The 16,916-nt window shown below is 30.3% G+C and overlaps 1 protein-coding gene across 1 annotated transcript in view; it reads right to left on the bottom strand.

The window, feature by feature from the left end:
- LOC111628101 overlaps positions 1 to 16,916 on the bottom strand; it is a 104,480-nt gene that overhangs the window by 73,731 nt on the left and 13,833 nt on the right. Inside the window, exons 4-6 of the mRNA XM_023371823.1 lie at positions 8,958 to 9,066; positions 4,230 to 4,284; positions 4,088 to 4,157 (exon numbers count right to left, since the gene is read on the bottom strand). Of these exons, the coding sequence (XP_023227591.1) occupies positions 4,088 to 4,157; positions 4,230 to 4,284; positions 8,958 to 9,066 (234 nt within the window). The remainder of the gene's footprint in view (positions 1 to 4,087; positions 4,158 to 4,229; positions 4,285 to 8,957; positions 9,067 to 16,916) is intronic.

Below are 16,916 nucleotides of genomic sequence, written 5' to 3' on the forward strand. Positions count from 1 at the left end.
GTATAAATTCGTGTAATTTAGAATATTTAACTTCATTCTTAATTGAAAACTTTGCTACCGAGCATCGTATTATAGTGATATTCTAGTGGTTAATTCCATATTGTAATTGGCACGTAGACCAAAATAGAAAACGATTGAAGATAAAGGAGAAAAATTAAACATATCTTAATGAGGTTGAAGGGGATAAAGACGAAAATATCTTCTAAACATTTAGCAATTTTTAGAAGAAACATTTCATGCAGTTTCCTTCCTAAAATTTGCTGATTCCTTCGATTTTTCTTGATGAAAACTTACTGCACCATCGACAGAAATGGAAGAATTGACTTTAAAATTGTTAAAAATTTCGAATATTAATCTAAAAAAAAAACAAATCTGTGATAAAATTTATTGAAAAAAAATACGATATTTTTCCATAATAACGAAGCTACAGTCAAAAATTTCTTCCATCTTTCGACTCTTATACATAATTCCCGGATATTGATTATTGTAACTAAATTTAGAAGGGTTATTTTATATATATTTTGTTATATTTATGTTATTTTTATATATATATAAAAAAATTATTTAAAATCGATGTTGTTGGACTTAGCATAAGATTGGCAGCTGCACCCCATTTAACGTATGATGTGAAGTAATATATATGTAGGAATTTTACAATTCCGAACGTCATGCAATGCAAACCGATTCGATTCTGATCAATCTTACAAGTTTTTTCGTGCTATTTTATCGAATTTTCTTCGATTTAAAGGCGAATTCTTAAACTCTAACGCTTCACTCCCTTTAAAACTCACAAACGAATAAATTAATAAACAAATTTTGACATTCCGGACAATATTATATAGAAAAAATAACATTTTCTGTATAAAAATCGGAAAAAAGTGTGAAATTTGAGTGTAGTTTTCATCCCTTATCAATCGCTTTCATCCTTCATCCTTGTTATCTTTTAATTAACCGGTCCTATATTTTAATTTAAGAGAAATATTTATACTGAAAATTCGTTTGAAAACTTTAAAAAAATATATAATAATAATAAATTAATAATTTAAATAATAAAATAACTCTTCTCCGGATGACATCTCTCGTGCAACATCTGTCAAATCTTGCGTGATGCTAGTGAATCATGGTAACGCCATCTTGTGAAGAAAAACGTAAGCGGTGGACATCATTAAGCTAATTTATATACGAGAATTTCTCTCTCTTTTATAAAAAGGAGTGACGTCATACCTTCTTGATAGATTCTGTAACAATTCTAGTTTATTTTCTCCGCTTTGAAGAACGGTCGGATGTGAAATTAGCCTTGAAGGATGCCATCAATCGCTGCTTGGGATTGATTCAATTTTTCTAGTCGGTGGCGATCCTCCACGTTCAGATGATGGAAGAAAAAGAGGAGGAAGAGGAGGTCACCCGGCAGATCTGTAACAAATTTTCTGTCCTTTGACACTCCACTTATTAAAAGCATACGTCATAACACGTGTTCGCCCGACCGAAAAAATGTTGTTGGCTGTCATAACTCATAAAGTAACACGTACTGACGATGGTGTTTTGTCGTTACCAGCTGCTAAAATGTCTCGTAACGTCCCTCTTTCGTCCATTTAAGGTTGGATTTTTCTTCGGAGAAATATAATTTACACACTCGCAACACTATCCGAAAAATATTCCAGCTGCTAACGATCATTGATGCGTGATAGCATCACCTATATTCGTCTTTTCATTACGTACGTTAGGCAGATATCATTAATAATCATTAAAATTCCAAAGATAATTAAACCTATAATTATACCGTAACCAGAATTAGACGTTTAATTAGGGCAGGTGGTTTAAAAAAAAAATAAGATGGAGACGAGATAAAGGATAAATCCCAAGCAAGAGATAAACCAGATCGAGCATTAGAATGGGGTGAAAAATTCCTATTTTTTCGAGCAAACGGCTAAAAATCTAATAATTTATAGCTTGGTAGAGTGAAAAAAAATATGTTTTAAACCTCGAAAATCGATTTGGAGACGTTTAAATCGCTGTTGAGTGATGCTGGATCAGTATCCTCTAACGATCCCTGTGATGCGTGATTGAAACATGTAACTAATCTTGCATCAGAATTCCGTTTGAAGCATTCTTTTACAATAAGTGGATTTGCATTTATACTAGATTAATGGCGATAAGTTAAACGAAATTAGAAAACAAATTACATTAAACTTCGCTTCTGGTGGGAAGGGATTTACTCGGCAATAGCAAATGTGTTTGGGATGCTGATAAACTATTAAACTTTCTTAAATAATATATTTATCAGGAAATGTAGATTTAAACTTTTATTTTTTTCATGTTTATTTAGAATATTCTAAAGATTATTTTAATTACAATTATTTTACGTTTGAATGGATTTTTTGTATTGATTTCTTCGTTTATTTATCTGTCTGTGTGTGTAAGATTTCTCGGAAATTAAATGAGCGGAGTTAGAATTTTGTATTCACTTTGTACGTCCGTCAGCTTGTCTGTTGTTTAAATTGCTGAATAAACAACTTAATTATACTGAATTTTACATGTAATGAAGTTGTTTATCCGGATAATAATAATAATAATAATACGGGTCCAGATAAAGGGATGTTAGCAGGGACATTTGAATCTATCCTAGACACAGAGGACTCACAAAAATTTAGTCTTTTATATTTAAAAAAAAATTCGTTTTTAATGGATTTTATTCGTATATTTTTTAGTTTTTTAGAGCGGTGAGGTCCATATCTACGAGATCTAAGATCTATAAGTGAGATGAGAGAGATGAGGCCCAAATCCACAAGGTCTAAGATCCATAAGTAAGAGACGAGGTCCAAATCCGCGAAATCTAGGTTCCCTGGCTAAGAAACGAGAGGGATAAGGTCCATAACTAAGAGGCGAGAGGGATGAGGTCCATATCTAAAAGATGACAGGAGACTTCTTCTCATCCTTTTTCAATTTCTGGCTTTATATATACGAAAAAAACAGAGTCAGGAGACAATTTTTTCGAAATTTTAATTGATTATTCCCTCATTTTCTCAACATTTTTGCAAATTTCCATTCGAGTATGATGGATCAAATGTGACATTTGTTTATAGTCACGACATTTCGCGATTTATTAACTCGTTTCTGTCGTGCGTCAATAAAATAAACCGAATTATTATACCAGAATATTAATATATTTACCGATATACAAGTTAAATAAAGTTAAACATAATAAAATATTTGTATAAAATCCAAAGAACAGAAGCGTAGAAAAAAACAAAAAGTGGAACAGGAAACGATTAAAAATAAAACGATGGCAATTACTTTAGTTAAAACAATTTATCTTATCCATTCATATCTTCCATTCTATGTTATTAAGTCTTCAGGAAATGCAAGTAATGCAACAAGTTGTGTATCAAAACAATCGAACCACTTAATCCATTTATTATGGCTCAAGTAATTAGGCCAAGAACAATAATAATCTAAATGGATAGCTTATAATTGACTGGCGATTCTTTCCAAAGACCTACTTCAATCACCATTTTTTTTAATTTTAGACGTAAAATATACTAAATATATAAATAAATCTCGAAGATTTGCTTTAAAATATTAATGTTTCAATCATTTTTATACACAAATATGCACGGATAAGATAAGGAAACACATACAAGCAATCATTAAGAGATGAATTTGTATACGCTTGCTTATATGCAATCTTTGAGAGGTTATAAACTAAATACGTTAAAAAATTCCTTAAAATATTAATAATTTATTCATTTTTATGTATAAATATACAGAGAAAATTCTTAAAAACGTATAAATCCGCATACAATCCATCCATTAGTACATTAAGAGAAACGGATCACTAGAAGAAGAGCAAGATGAGAAACGGATTTACGGCTTTAAAAACTTAAAATTTAAATAATTAACAAGCCGTAATTTATAATATTAAAATTTAAAAGAGGGCAAACTTAGTAGGGTGACTTTATATATATTTATATATATATAGATCATTGGGTCTTGTTATGAAAGAAGAGTCTTCTCGCAGGCGAATGATTTTTTTCTGACCTAGTTACAGTTGGAAAGCTTATATCATATAAGAATTGCTAGCACTTACTCTTAATTCTTGTTGGAGGAGATGGTTACGATGGATGCCAATTAAGTCTTCTGTTGGTTTGACCAAGGTCCTAAGAAAAGTACACAAAATACTCCATCAAATGAAAGGGGTATTGTTAAGCGTTAGACACAACCAAAATTACCTTTTGCTGTTTGAAGGACTGACGTTCGCTTCTTTCTCTGAAGCTCCATTCTCTTCTGAAACAATCGATAAGAAATTCATCACATATAAATCACAACTTAGTGTTTTTTTAATTTATATATATATACATTTATTCAATTTTTTATTACAATTTTCAACAGATTTTTTTCCCGATAATTTGAGGATGCTGCGAGATGCTACTTGAATAGAGTTATAGTAAATATTAATAGAGAAAATCGGCTTTGTATGCTATATTTTTCTAATAAAAAAGTATATTTTTAAGATTTATAATGACATTTATCACTAAAAAATAAAGAGATTATTTGTTATATAAAACTATTAAAACAATTATCCATCGAGGAATGAAAATGTGTCACTCAAAATACATACGGAGAATCTCCTTATCGTTAATATAATTGAATTTAACACAAATATTCATTTTATTTTTATATAAAAATACACGTAAATATTATCCCTGTAAAAATTATGTAATTGAATTTTAATAAAATTACATAATTTTAGTTAAACAATTTTCCTGTCGAATAATCGTCAAAATAGCTTCTAAAAATGCAATTTTTATGTTATTTTGATAATTAATTAACTAAATTAAAGGTTAATTATTTATATAAATTCTAAAAAAATTCAACAAATATTTATTTTTATATAATTAAAAGCTCGAAATATCCATAATTAATACATTAGAATAAACCCGAAGAGGGTTTTTGTATAAATTCTTCAAGTATTCCTGTATAAATTAGTCAATAAATTGCTAATTTTTTTTTTAAAAAAAATTAGCAATTTATACATAAAAAAAGGTAAAATAACAAATATATAAATCGTCCTTCTAATAATAATTACCTTACAATTCAATTAGGAAGATAAAAAAAGAGCAGTTAGAACATCCCTAGAGGATAGAAGTATGTAGAGATGCTGAAGGCTCTTTGACATACTTCCCTTCCTAATTGACTTTTTTAATTGATAAACAAATGCCACTAACAGTATACTATCGCGAGACAATTTGGGGTATTTTACGGTCATTTTCTCCCAAAATTCTTTAAGATTTAAACGCGATTTATTGCATATAAATTCACTTAAGTCATTAAACTCTAATAACTTCGGCTGTATACACGTTAGAAATGTACTGTAAACTGCATATAAAAGCTTAATTTCTGATGTATTTGATTATTTACATCTTCAGTAATTTTCTTAATTTATTTTACTGTATTTTAGCATAATTTTTTTTAATTTTTTAACGCTTAAAAATGGCCATCGTTTAATTATCGAGTTTTTACAGTATACATAATTGAAGTAGGAAAATTCAATTCTGTATACTGTAAAAGCTTGGAAATTATTGTAATTTTCATCTAGGAGGCCCCAAAATCTTCGGAGGGGCCTCCCCAGATACAGAAGATTGACCACCGTTTCGACAGGCCTACATGATATATCCACGTTGATTAACAAAACGGAAACCATTGTTATATGCAGGTGTGTCGCTTACTTTATTTTTAGAATTGGCCAACCAAGGGTGGAGTCCATACTTTGTTTAGTCTCATGCAAAAAAAATACGGCCTTTTAAAATATTCAAAAAAATGTCAAAGTTATTATGCAAAGAATTTAACCCATGTCAAGTTATTCTCGAGCTTGTTACCATTATAATTATTAAATCGTTGTCTCTTAAGTTTTAACGGTTTTATTATTTAATATGCAAACAATGCGAGTGCAAAAACATGCATCAATCAGGGTCAGATATTGTTAATAATGCAAGGTTAGGCTCGAAGGCTGTCAGTACATTTTTCAAGGAATCATTAAAATGTTATTATTGCCAAGACTTGCCTTAATTCCTTAATATTTTTTGCACAGTTTTTGATATTTTTTTGCTGATTTAAAGTAGGAAAATGTGATATATTTTTAATGTAAAATGCTTCTGTCTTTCTGTGTTAATTAATTCTACGATTTTTTGGAGGGGGGAGTTTTCGAGTGTAGTTTTGTGTGCCCTTCCTACCCGATAACTCCTATAATCTTAATGCAAATTTTGTATTTTCTATGCAAAATTTTTTTATAATTTCTTACTAAAATACGGTCGAACCTGTAACAACGGTCACCTCCAAACGGCGGGCATTTTTTTCTTTTTTTTGGGGGGTCAAAAATGTATTTAAAGTCGAGAGGCCCAACCAATCTTTTATAACTGTATATGGAGCCTCGTAATTCGAATTTGTCTGGGCTCCATGAAGCTATTACGCGCCATTGTATAGAGTAACCTCCAAACAACGGCCATCTGTAAACAGCGGACAATTTTCAGGAACTTTTTTTTCTTTTTTTTTTTAACAAAAACGCTTATAAAACAATCTGCGAAAGTGGCCACTTTTTTATATTTCCGTCGATGGTCGTCGTTCAGAGGTTAGGCTAATTATTACTTCAAATTACTTCAATTTTTATTTTTGTTTTTAAATTATAATATTTATTTAATTAAAAAATAATGGTCTGAGTGCTTTAATTAATCATATAAATATAATTAAGTCTTACCAGATACAGTAAATATTTATAAATATCTAAATATAAAATTTTATTAATGAGAAAAACATGTTTTTCTAAGGTTAACTGTAAAATTTATGTCAAAAATATAAATAATAATTAAAGATTATTATCTCAAATAATAGAAAAATATGTAGTATACATATTTTTCTATTATTTCTATTATTTCTATATATATATACACATATATACATATTTTAAGAAGGAACGTATATATATACGTTCCTTCTTAAAATACATATAAAATAACCTCCAAACCACGGCCACTTCTTTGGGAATTTTTCTTTTAATGCGTGCAAAATAACCTCTAAATAACGGCCACTTCTTTGGGAATTTTTCTTTTAATGCGTGCAAAATAACCTCTAAATAACGGCCACTTCTTTAGGAATTTTTCTTTTAATGAGTTCAAAATAACCTCTAAATAACGGCCAATTTTATGTTTCCGTCGGTGTCCGTTGTTGAGAGGTTCGGCCGTCAACATAAAATTGCCGTCAAAGAAACGTAAAAACATCATTTACAAATGCTTTAAATTAGTGAATTAAATTTAGCTGTTATTTTTTTAAAATAAAAATTCAATTTTATTTTATTTTTCTATCCATTCGTAGATATAAAATGTTTATGAATTATGGTGAGTTATTCCATTTTTGGCGTTGATCTATTGATAAAGAGAAGAAATGTCGCTAAAGTATAACTGCCAATACATCTTCATATTGTTTTTAAAGCTTTACTATAAAAGCCGTATCGATTATTTACCCGAATTTTTATACGCCATATTCGATTTTTATAAGATTCCGCCATTTTAATAATAGCGAGCACCATTAATAATCGAAATTTCAAATGGTACGACCCGAGTACTTCAATTTTTAAAGTAAATGATTATTTTCTATACTAGATATTGTAGTAAAACCTGTGTAAAACGGAAAAAATTCTTTACCTGTTTAAACAGGTTTTACTGTGTAATTTAAAAATCGAAATGAGTTTTTCCCAGTGTGTTTTAAGGGTCTACAATCGACACGAAATACTAAAAGTATAGTAAAACCTGTCTAAAACGGAAACCTGTCAAAGCGAAAAAAAAACAAATTCGGCACCCTGCCTTTCCGGTTTACACCGGTTTTTACAGTATAATTTAAATTTTGTTAGTTTTTATTTTAAGTCTGTACAATAAACCCGTCTAAAACGGTAAAATAGATACCGTGTTAGTCCGTTTTATACAGGTTTAATGTATTATTTAAGTTTCGCAGATTGTTAAGGGTCTCTTCCGTACGAATTTCCAACAGGAGAGTATAAAAAAAACCTATATAAAACAGGAAAAATGCAGTAACACATTCCGCCGTACACAGGTTTTACTGTAAAATGTAAGTTTGGTGGGTTTTATTAACGTTTAATGAGCGATTTTACATAGATTTAAATAGTTTTTGTTGGTCTTTATGAAGAGTGAGAGTGTGTCTGTCCTCCGTGCAGTTATAAATAATCTTCAATATCAGATGACCTTCAGTTTGCCAGTTAAAACAACTCAAACAAAACCTCGCGTCACTAACTAAGTCAACAGAATATTTGATAATATACGTTACTTTACGTAAATGGGGATTAACGTGCTGTACTGTACGTTACTAATTTTGATATTGTTTATATAAGGCTAGAAAAAAAATGTATCTCTAGTTTAAACAATGGCACTCCAAACAGGAGGTTGAAGGCCTTATTTTTTGGGGTGAAAGTAATTATAATAAGATAAAAAACGAGACAATATTCATTAAGTTATGAGTCCTAATTAGCCCCTCTATCACCCTTTCTCCTCGACTTATAATCTCCAATATGTAATGGCATCAATGCTCCACATATAAGGATATACCTGCCAAATTTAAGAATTTTTCATCCACGGGGTCTCGTGACTTAAGACACGTGCCACGTTGCCTTAATCCTACAATCCTAAATGGTCTGTTCCTCCAGGCAGATCGCCCTGTGTGCCTTAATCCTACAATCCTAAATGGTTTGTTCCTCCAGGCAGATCGCCCTGTGTGCCTTAATCCTACAATCCTAAATGGTTTGTTCCTCCAGGCAGATCGCCCTGTGTGCCTTAATCCTACAATCCTAAATGGTCTGTTCGTCCAGGCAGATCGCCCTGTATTACGTTGCCTTAATCCTACAATCCTGTTACTTTAAAAGCCGGTAAATTAAAACAAGGATAGTGAATTCTTACCTTTAAAAAGGCAACGTAGATCAGCTTCGAGAAAATTTTGATTTTCGGAGGAACTAACGTAGGAAGGATGGCATAATTCTGTGTAATTTCCTTCACTGGTTGTTGCAGCCTATTAAAGAAAAAATAATAATAATAAAGAAAACTTTGCATAACTTATTCCAACGTGATTATATCTAATAAGATTTCTACGCACAATACTACTTTAACTGTTTATGTAACCGACAACGCGCCTGATAGAAAGTAATTTAGAATGCCTTCGGTTTTGATTGCTCCTTAGAATTTGGAGGATGTCACGCAAACATTCTGATGATATAACAGATTAGCACGTCCACGCAATCTGCCTAAGAACCTATTGCATTCTTTCACATATATATAGACCATATAAAATCAATAACATTGTAACTAAGGGATGCGAAGATCATTTTAAAAATGAAATTTTGGTTACTCCCTGGACCAATTTAATGTATATTTTTTTAATATATAAAACTATGTTTTTTAGTTATAGTTTATTAATTAAACTTGTGTTTTTACAAGCGAATAACACGAAAAATTGTCATTAAATACCGACAATTAATTATTGAAGATAATTCGGATAGACTTAATTTTCTACCATTTAAATTAATTCTAATTATAAACGGGATTAAAGTTCTTTTTTGGAAAAATAATCCGTTAATCTTATTACCGTTTTTTAAGTAGATTAATTCATAATTCGCTTCTTTAGAAATGTTTTAAATACCGTACGTTCAATTAATATATATCTACTGCGTTACGGACAGACAAACGATCGCTTGACGTTGCAATAATTCAAATAATAATAATAATAATAATAAAATCTAGGGCGTTATAGACAGACATGGCTGGCTTATATATATAAATTATTATTGAATAAAAGAAAAAGAGAGATAACTCCTTATTGAAAAGTAATCTTCGTCACCTGTCAAAACGCATTAGATTCTATAATATTTGATTTCTTTTTTTCTAGGGAAAAAAAGTGACTTTTTACAATTTAAAATTCGTTTAAGAACTAAGAATAGTTTGCGGGTAAAAACCATTACTTATTGAATAAAACAACGAATAAAAAAGAAAAATATTCACTTCCAACAGAAAAAAAATTAAAACAGAATTCTAAAAATATCGAAAACATTAATTCCTATAAAAGAAAAGACTGTCCGCCGTTTACAGGTTGCATTTATTGAAGGTTGGACTGTATATTAAAGTATTGTGTAATGTACAAATGACACGTGTAAAATATATAGGGGAGACCGGGGCAAGATCGGCATGTTAAGCTTTACTTAAATTTTGTGTAATAAATACTGCTGTAAACTGAAAAAAAAGCTTTGCATATTGTCTATTGTAATGTTACCTTACTATAGAACTGGTTAAAATCAGTTTGGAAATAAAAATAATTAAAATAATTACAACTTTACAAGAAGAGAGAAATTGACGAAGTTGCCCCGGGTATAGGGGCAAGATCGGCAACTTCTCTCTTTTTGTAAAGTTGTAATTATTTTAATTATTTTTATTAAAGTTGCCCCTGGTATAGGGGCAACAGTAATGGGGCAAGATAGGCACGTATATAAAATTATGTTATTAACAATGTATAAGTTGGAATTCACTATTAAAACAAAGAAATACAAATCCAACACCCATTTAATATTATTACAACGAAATGCAAGTTCAAAGACATATATACATGAATAACAAATGCAAACATGTTTTCATTTATCATCTGTTTGATTTTTATCCTTTGCTTCTAATGTGGCTTTATGTTGCCGATCTTACCCCGCTAGTCATGATTTCGAAACATTAAGTACAACCCTGAGAACAGAATGCCAAGCCACGATCTGGCCACGTGAATAAGTTGAAGTTACATCCTTCTAACAGGAAAAGTAACTTTCGTTATCATGGAATTATAACAAAACCTGCCAATTCAATATAAATGGAAAAAAAATATTATATGGAATTGAACGAAAATGAAAATTTGCTTGATAATTCAACTACGCTTGTTGGAGAACAATAAAAACACTACACTCAACAAGCCACCAATAAAACTCAACTGCCTAACCTATAACCAAAGTCTCCTTATAATTTGTTTTTAAAAAAAAAGCGCTTGACAAACTTGCCCCGCATGCCGAAGTTGCCCCGGTCTCCCCTACATATTAATACGTAAAAAAATATATAATTTTGTTTATATTATTTTTTTTGTGTGTGCATTTATTTAACTAAATACACATACAAAAACAATAGAAAGGGACTTAAACTATAAGAAGCCCTTAATTTAATAAATGAGCAATGGATATAGGCTAAATCGTTTTAGAAATAAAGTCATGTCCCTGACAATGTCGGACCATTGTTACAATTTAGGGCCTCGTATTAGGGCCTAAATACGGCTTTGCATACAGAAAATGATAGATTAATTAAAAATAATCTTGTTTGAAGGACTTATAAAACATTTAAACTAACAAAAAATAATAAGAGATAAGCCATTTTAGTGCTTCACTATCAGCCATTGATACCTAAAAGTTAATTATTTTATTACTTTTTTTTTTCTTTTTATTTTTTAAAATTCGGTATTTAAAACATTTAAAAAAACAAAACAGTTTTAAAATATAAATATTATTTTAACAAAATCATTCAAAGATTTTAATTTTAAGTAAGCAAAAATTGTTATTTTTAGAAATGGCTCTTCCAGTTACAAAATCAACATGCGATTGGAATATTTTGTTTTATTTACATTTATGTATATGCAGTAAAAACTGTCTAAAACGGAACCTGAATAAAACGGAAAATATCCTCAAAACGCAGCTATTCTGTTTAAAAAAACCTGTTTAAAACGGAACCCGAGTAAAGCGGAAAATATCCTCGAAACGGAGCGATTTTTTGTTTAAAAACCTGTTTAAAACGGAACCCGAATAACACGAAAAATATCCTCGAAACGGAGCGATTTTGTTTAAAAACCTGCTTAAAACGGAACCCGAATAACACGAAAAATATACTCGAAACGGAGAGATTTTCTGTTTAAAAACCTGTTTAAAACGGAAAATTTCAGTATATTCTACGTTAAAAAATAAAACCTGCCCAAAACGGAACCTGCTTAAACGGAAAAAAATTGTTGGAACGGAGCAATATTTTTTACGTTAAAAAGAAACGTGTCCAAAACGGAAAAGATATTCTGTATCGTTCGATTCCGTCTTACACAGGTTTTACTGCAATAAATGCAATCTCGTTAAGTCTGTTAAACATTAATTGCATATAGAAAAATGGAAAGTAAGTTGCACGTAGTTAGATAAGAGCACGATCGACTGCACGCTTTTAATGGAATAAAACGCGATAAAATTAGAATAATACACCATATTATAATTAATACGACTAATTACAGGTCGTGATATATTCGTTCCGGATAAAAATAGTTACAAGATATATATTTTTAGACGTAGAAAAAAAAAGAAAGGACATCAAAGCCAACTACCCCGCTAGAATGAAAAATCGATCGAGAGAACTTTTATAAAAATCCTATGGCACAATGCCAATATTTCATATAATATTTTACCATCTTCATAGATAGAAACTCTTCAGGACCTCTCCAAGGAGTAAAAATGGAGCTACTAATATTAAACTACCGAGAAAACAGTTGCGCAAGTTTATAAAATTCTACTTTTTATAGAAAAAATAAATCTTTAACTGTTACAGATTACCGTTAAACTTGCAATTTACAGTTAAATTTGCTACTTGGCCTGCATTAAACACGTAACGACTGGCTTAAGTAACTAATTTTGGACTTATTAATGATCATAAATAGCAGCAACGATCGTGATATTAAACGAAATATTGTTAGTTGGGATGTTTAATGCGCCATTATATTAATTTCCATAATGGAAATGAAGTCGATTTTCCTCTTTTTTTTTCAATGATTAAAGGTTGTTCTATTTTGGTTTAACCCTTTTAATTATCTTAAGAAAAGAGAAAATCTGCTTGACATTGGAAGCGAAATGTTCCTTGAACCCAGAATAGAGTGTTTACTCTCTTGGAGCATCTGCACAATCGACTCTACAGTAGGATAAATGCCGTAAGAGATCATTTATCTGGACATTTATAGCTAATGTAAATAAATATAAATAGCTTCTTTTGTTAAATATAACACGAGAAATTTCGTCACGTTCATTAATCGTTTTAAACGTTTACTTGCGAATTTTCTCTTTCGTCGAGGAGCCGATCAAATCCGTGGAAATTACACGTTAAGGCGCATTAATTCAAATAAAATATTAATTAACTACAGGAGTAACTTCCTGTTCTTTTGTTAGTACAGTAGGAGAACTTTCTATAGAAAACTGGCCCTATTTAGGTGTTACAAACATCCACGTAACAAGCGCGAACCCACTACCAGCCAGTGTTCGGTGGTTTATCCACTTACCCACAATAGAATCTCTGTAATCCGACATATTTCGGACCGACGGGTGTGAAATTACAGATGTGTCGGTTTGTACGTACTGTATAATAAAAAATGTACTTGGTTTATGGGTTAGTTTATCGTACTAGTCACGATTGTGACTTTTTTGCCGAACGTGTAATAAACAACTAGTCTCTCCGTTACATACTGTACAGTACATCGACAAGTAGTAACACGTCGATTTCGTGCAAGCGCCGGATTACTGGACGTGTCGGACGGACTATAGAGACTCCACCCTATTACGTTTAGTTATCATACGGTTCTGTCCGATTGTAATTATCCAAAGGGCACAACAAACTTGCTAGTTTACCAGATGATTACAGATTTTTTAATTTAATTTTGCATTAAATTACACAGTCGAATAATACAGTTATACTGTAATATCATTTAAGTTGCCAGATATTTGTGTACGAGGAATGGAAATACACAAAATGCGTATCCAATCCAGTAATTAATAAAGTTTATTTTAACCATTTTCCCGAAGTTCTTTAAAGCAATTTTGCGTTTAATTTGAAATAAGAAATCGATGAAATAATTTAATATTTATACAATTAAAATTTTTAATTACAATTTAAATTTAATGAGGTAATTAATTAATTTCTATAAAATTCAACTTTGGAAAGGCTAAAATTGATTTCCAATTTCCAGTCCTTCGATGGGAATTATTTATATTATTTCTGAAATAATGTAATAGAAATGCTTGATTAATTTTCAAGTATTTTTTTATTATTTACACGAAATATTTTTCACGAATTGTTAGAAATTCTGGAAGTGTTTCACTACGTCGACCGGAAACAATGATGGAGTCAACTTAACAATTCTTGCAGCAAACTAAAAATCAATGAGTTCTTTTATGATTTTTGTGAATGAATAAAACTTCATTCCGATCGAAAAATTTCACTTAAAAACTAGGCCATGTGATACAAAAGAATCCTTTCGTAATAAACAAGTTACTTTCACTATGGGAACTCCTCGGAGACGTGATGAATTTTAATGATTCCGATGGCAAAGAGTGGACCGTAAACGATTAAAAAGAACCTTTCAGAAATGCGCGGATATTGCTAATTAATTTTAATATACGATTAAATAATTAAATACACTTAATTGAAATCGTTACACCGAGCAATTTTTGTTTACGAAATGCCAAATGGTGATTAACAATGCGTGAGATCGAAAAAGTACCCAAGGTCATCCAACGGTAGCAGTAACAATCGCCACAAGTACATTATCACGCTACTATCCGCCGTTTTTTTTTGGCTGCCATTTTAGAAATTCCACAGATTCATACACGAAATTATCTAATTTACAAGCTTCGATCGATAATTAGAAGTTGGATGCTTTATTAAAGTTAGAAATAAAATTTGCAATACGGAGAACCATCAGAGCAATTTGATAACATGATCCGAAAGATGTCGAATAAATGGGGAGACAGACAAAAGTGACGATAGAAGACGAACGAAAAAAAGAAAAAATTGAAGTCAGTTATTGATAAATAAATCAAAAGTTTGGTAGTTTACGTGGTATTAAAAAGAAATCTTCCCTGGGGACGAAGGCCAATATTGACAAACGTGTTCTATGTGCAAAATCGAGTCATTGAACTTTCGTCTCGATTATTACAAGAATGGGAAAAAGTTTCTATGCAAAAGCTTGTTACGATGGAAGAATGGAATGTAAAGAATGTAAATCAATGGAAATTTTCGAAAGGAAACTTTCTCAAATAGCTGAAAAGTCGAGTAAAGAGGAGCATCTTGTAGAAGAACTCGATACCGGTGGTCCAATAAAATAAAATAGCATTAAAAATATATATGTATCGATATATTTAATCGAAATCGCTTTATGTATAATATTAGAAGAGTTATCGATGTATTTTACGAATATAAAAACACAATATCGATTAAATCAAAACAAAGAAAAACCTTTGGTTCGTTCATTACTCTTGCAGATTATCTATCCAATTCTCTCAGTCGGTGCCTCGGGATAAGTTACGCAATGGTTTAACTCCTTCCAATATTCAAAAGAGGAGGTAAATTTTGTAGAAAAAAAAATATATAGAAAAATTTGACTACGTTAAGGAGAAAATTGAAAAGATGGCGGCGATGATTTACCGATTCTTCTTATTTCGACAGCTTAATAACTAGCGTGAAGGATGCATCCGCTACAAGACAACGGAATAACAGGAAATAACTCTGACCCTAAGGTTATATACCGAGATTTATAATCGAGTTATGAAAATGAACGGATAATTTAGGTCATTTGTCCAGTTAACCGGTTTGAAGTATTATGGAATTTTTTTCTAAATTATTTTTTCTATTTGTTTCGGGATAGAACCGCGTACTAAAAAATAATACAAAATGATTTTTAATACAAAAAAAATAATAATAATTAAGTTGGCTAAAAATAAGGTTTGATGTTTAAAATGGATTTTTTAAGGTACGTCTCTCGTATAGAAGAAAGCATCGACCTTCCATTTTTCCAATTTCCCTGTGGTATCCTATATTATATATATCTGTATAGAACAGTCTGCTAGTCCAGTATCTCTAGAAAACATCAGTTTTATTACTTAACAACGTGACTCCATTTAAAACCTAGTCCAAATAGCGAATGGCTTGGAAATTCTAGCAAACAACAACTGAAAAAATAAGGATATTTTTACGGCAAATCCCACGCCGTATTTTAAAAACTTTTAGCAAGAAAAATTTGCATTTTTTTTTCTCCCCTTCTTCATTCCCTTTATTTTTTTAAATAAATGTTTAAAGTAATTTTTTTTTACTTATTAAAGTCACGCCCCGTACATAGTCGAGTTGCGACACACCGCATAAAAAAAACAAGCTATCAAAGTCTAAAATATTCTATAAAAAATTTAATTTAATTACTTTCTGGGTAATTAGTTCTTAAAGATTAATACATTGGTATTAATTAGAATTAATTTCGTAAGGGATTTTACGTATTAAAGCTTATAAAAATAATTAATAGTAATGTAATCAATATAGGTCGAGGGAATTTATTTAACGAGACTTTGGTGTTAAACATTATCGATTTTATTTTTTTTTTCTTATTTTTAGGGATAATTATCTATTTTATATAAAATTTTAATGCTTAAGACTATTTTAAATACGTTTCCATTAATTTATTTTAAGGAATTACCATAAAAATTGCATATATATATATAAAAAATAAAAACCACCCTACCCACACGAAGCGGTAGTTCTAACTCATTTTAAACAATTATTTTATTCATAAAATTCGTTTTAATTATGAAATTTATAATAATTATTCATAGGAAATGACTAAAAGGAATTTTTTATATCCGTTTTATGTTCGTACAGATGGGTAAGGCCTTATCAGAAGTGGAAACATTGCTCAGCAGAACAATGACTTTTGTAAATACTTTAAATGGACATAAATTTGACTTTATGTTTTTAAGGTGTAATTTATCAATTTAGAATCCATTTCTAAGCAGAAAATTGAAGATAAAATGCATTTATGTATACATTAATATATATGTCTTGATA

This window comes from Centruroides sculpturatus, unplaced genomic scaffold, assembly GCF_000671375.1.
Source record: "Centruroides sculpturatus isolate CEXI.00-Female unplaced genomic scaffold, Cexi_2.0 scaffold430, whole genome shotgun sequence".
NCBI lineage: Eukaryota > Metazoa > Arthropoda > Arachnida > Scorpiones > Buthidae > Centruroides > Centruroides sculpturatus.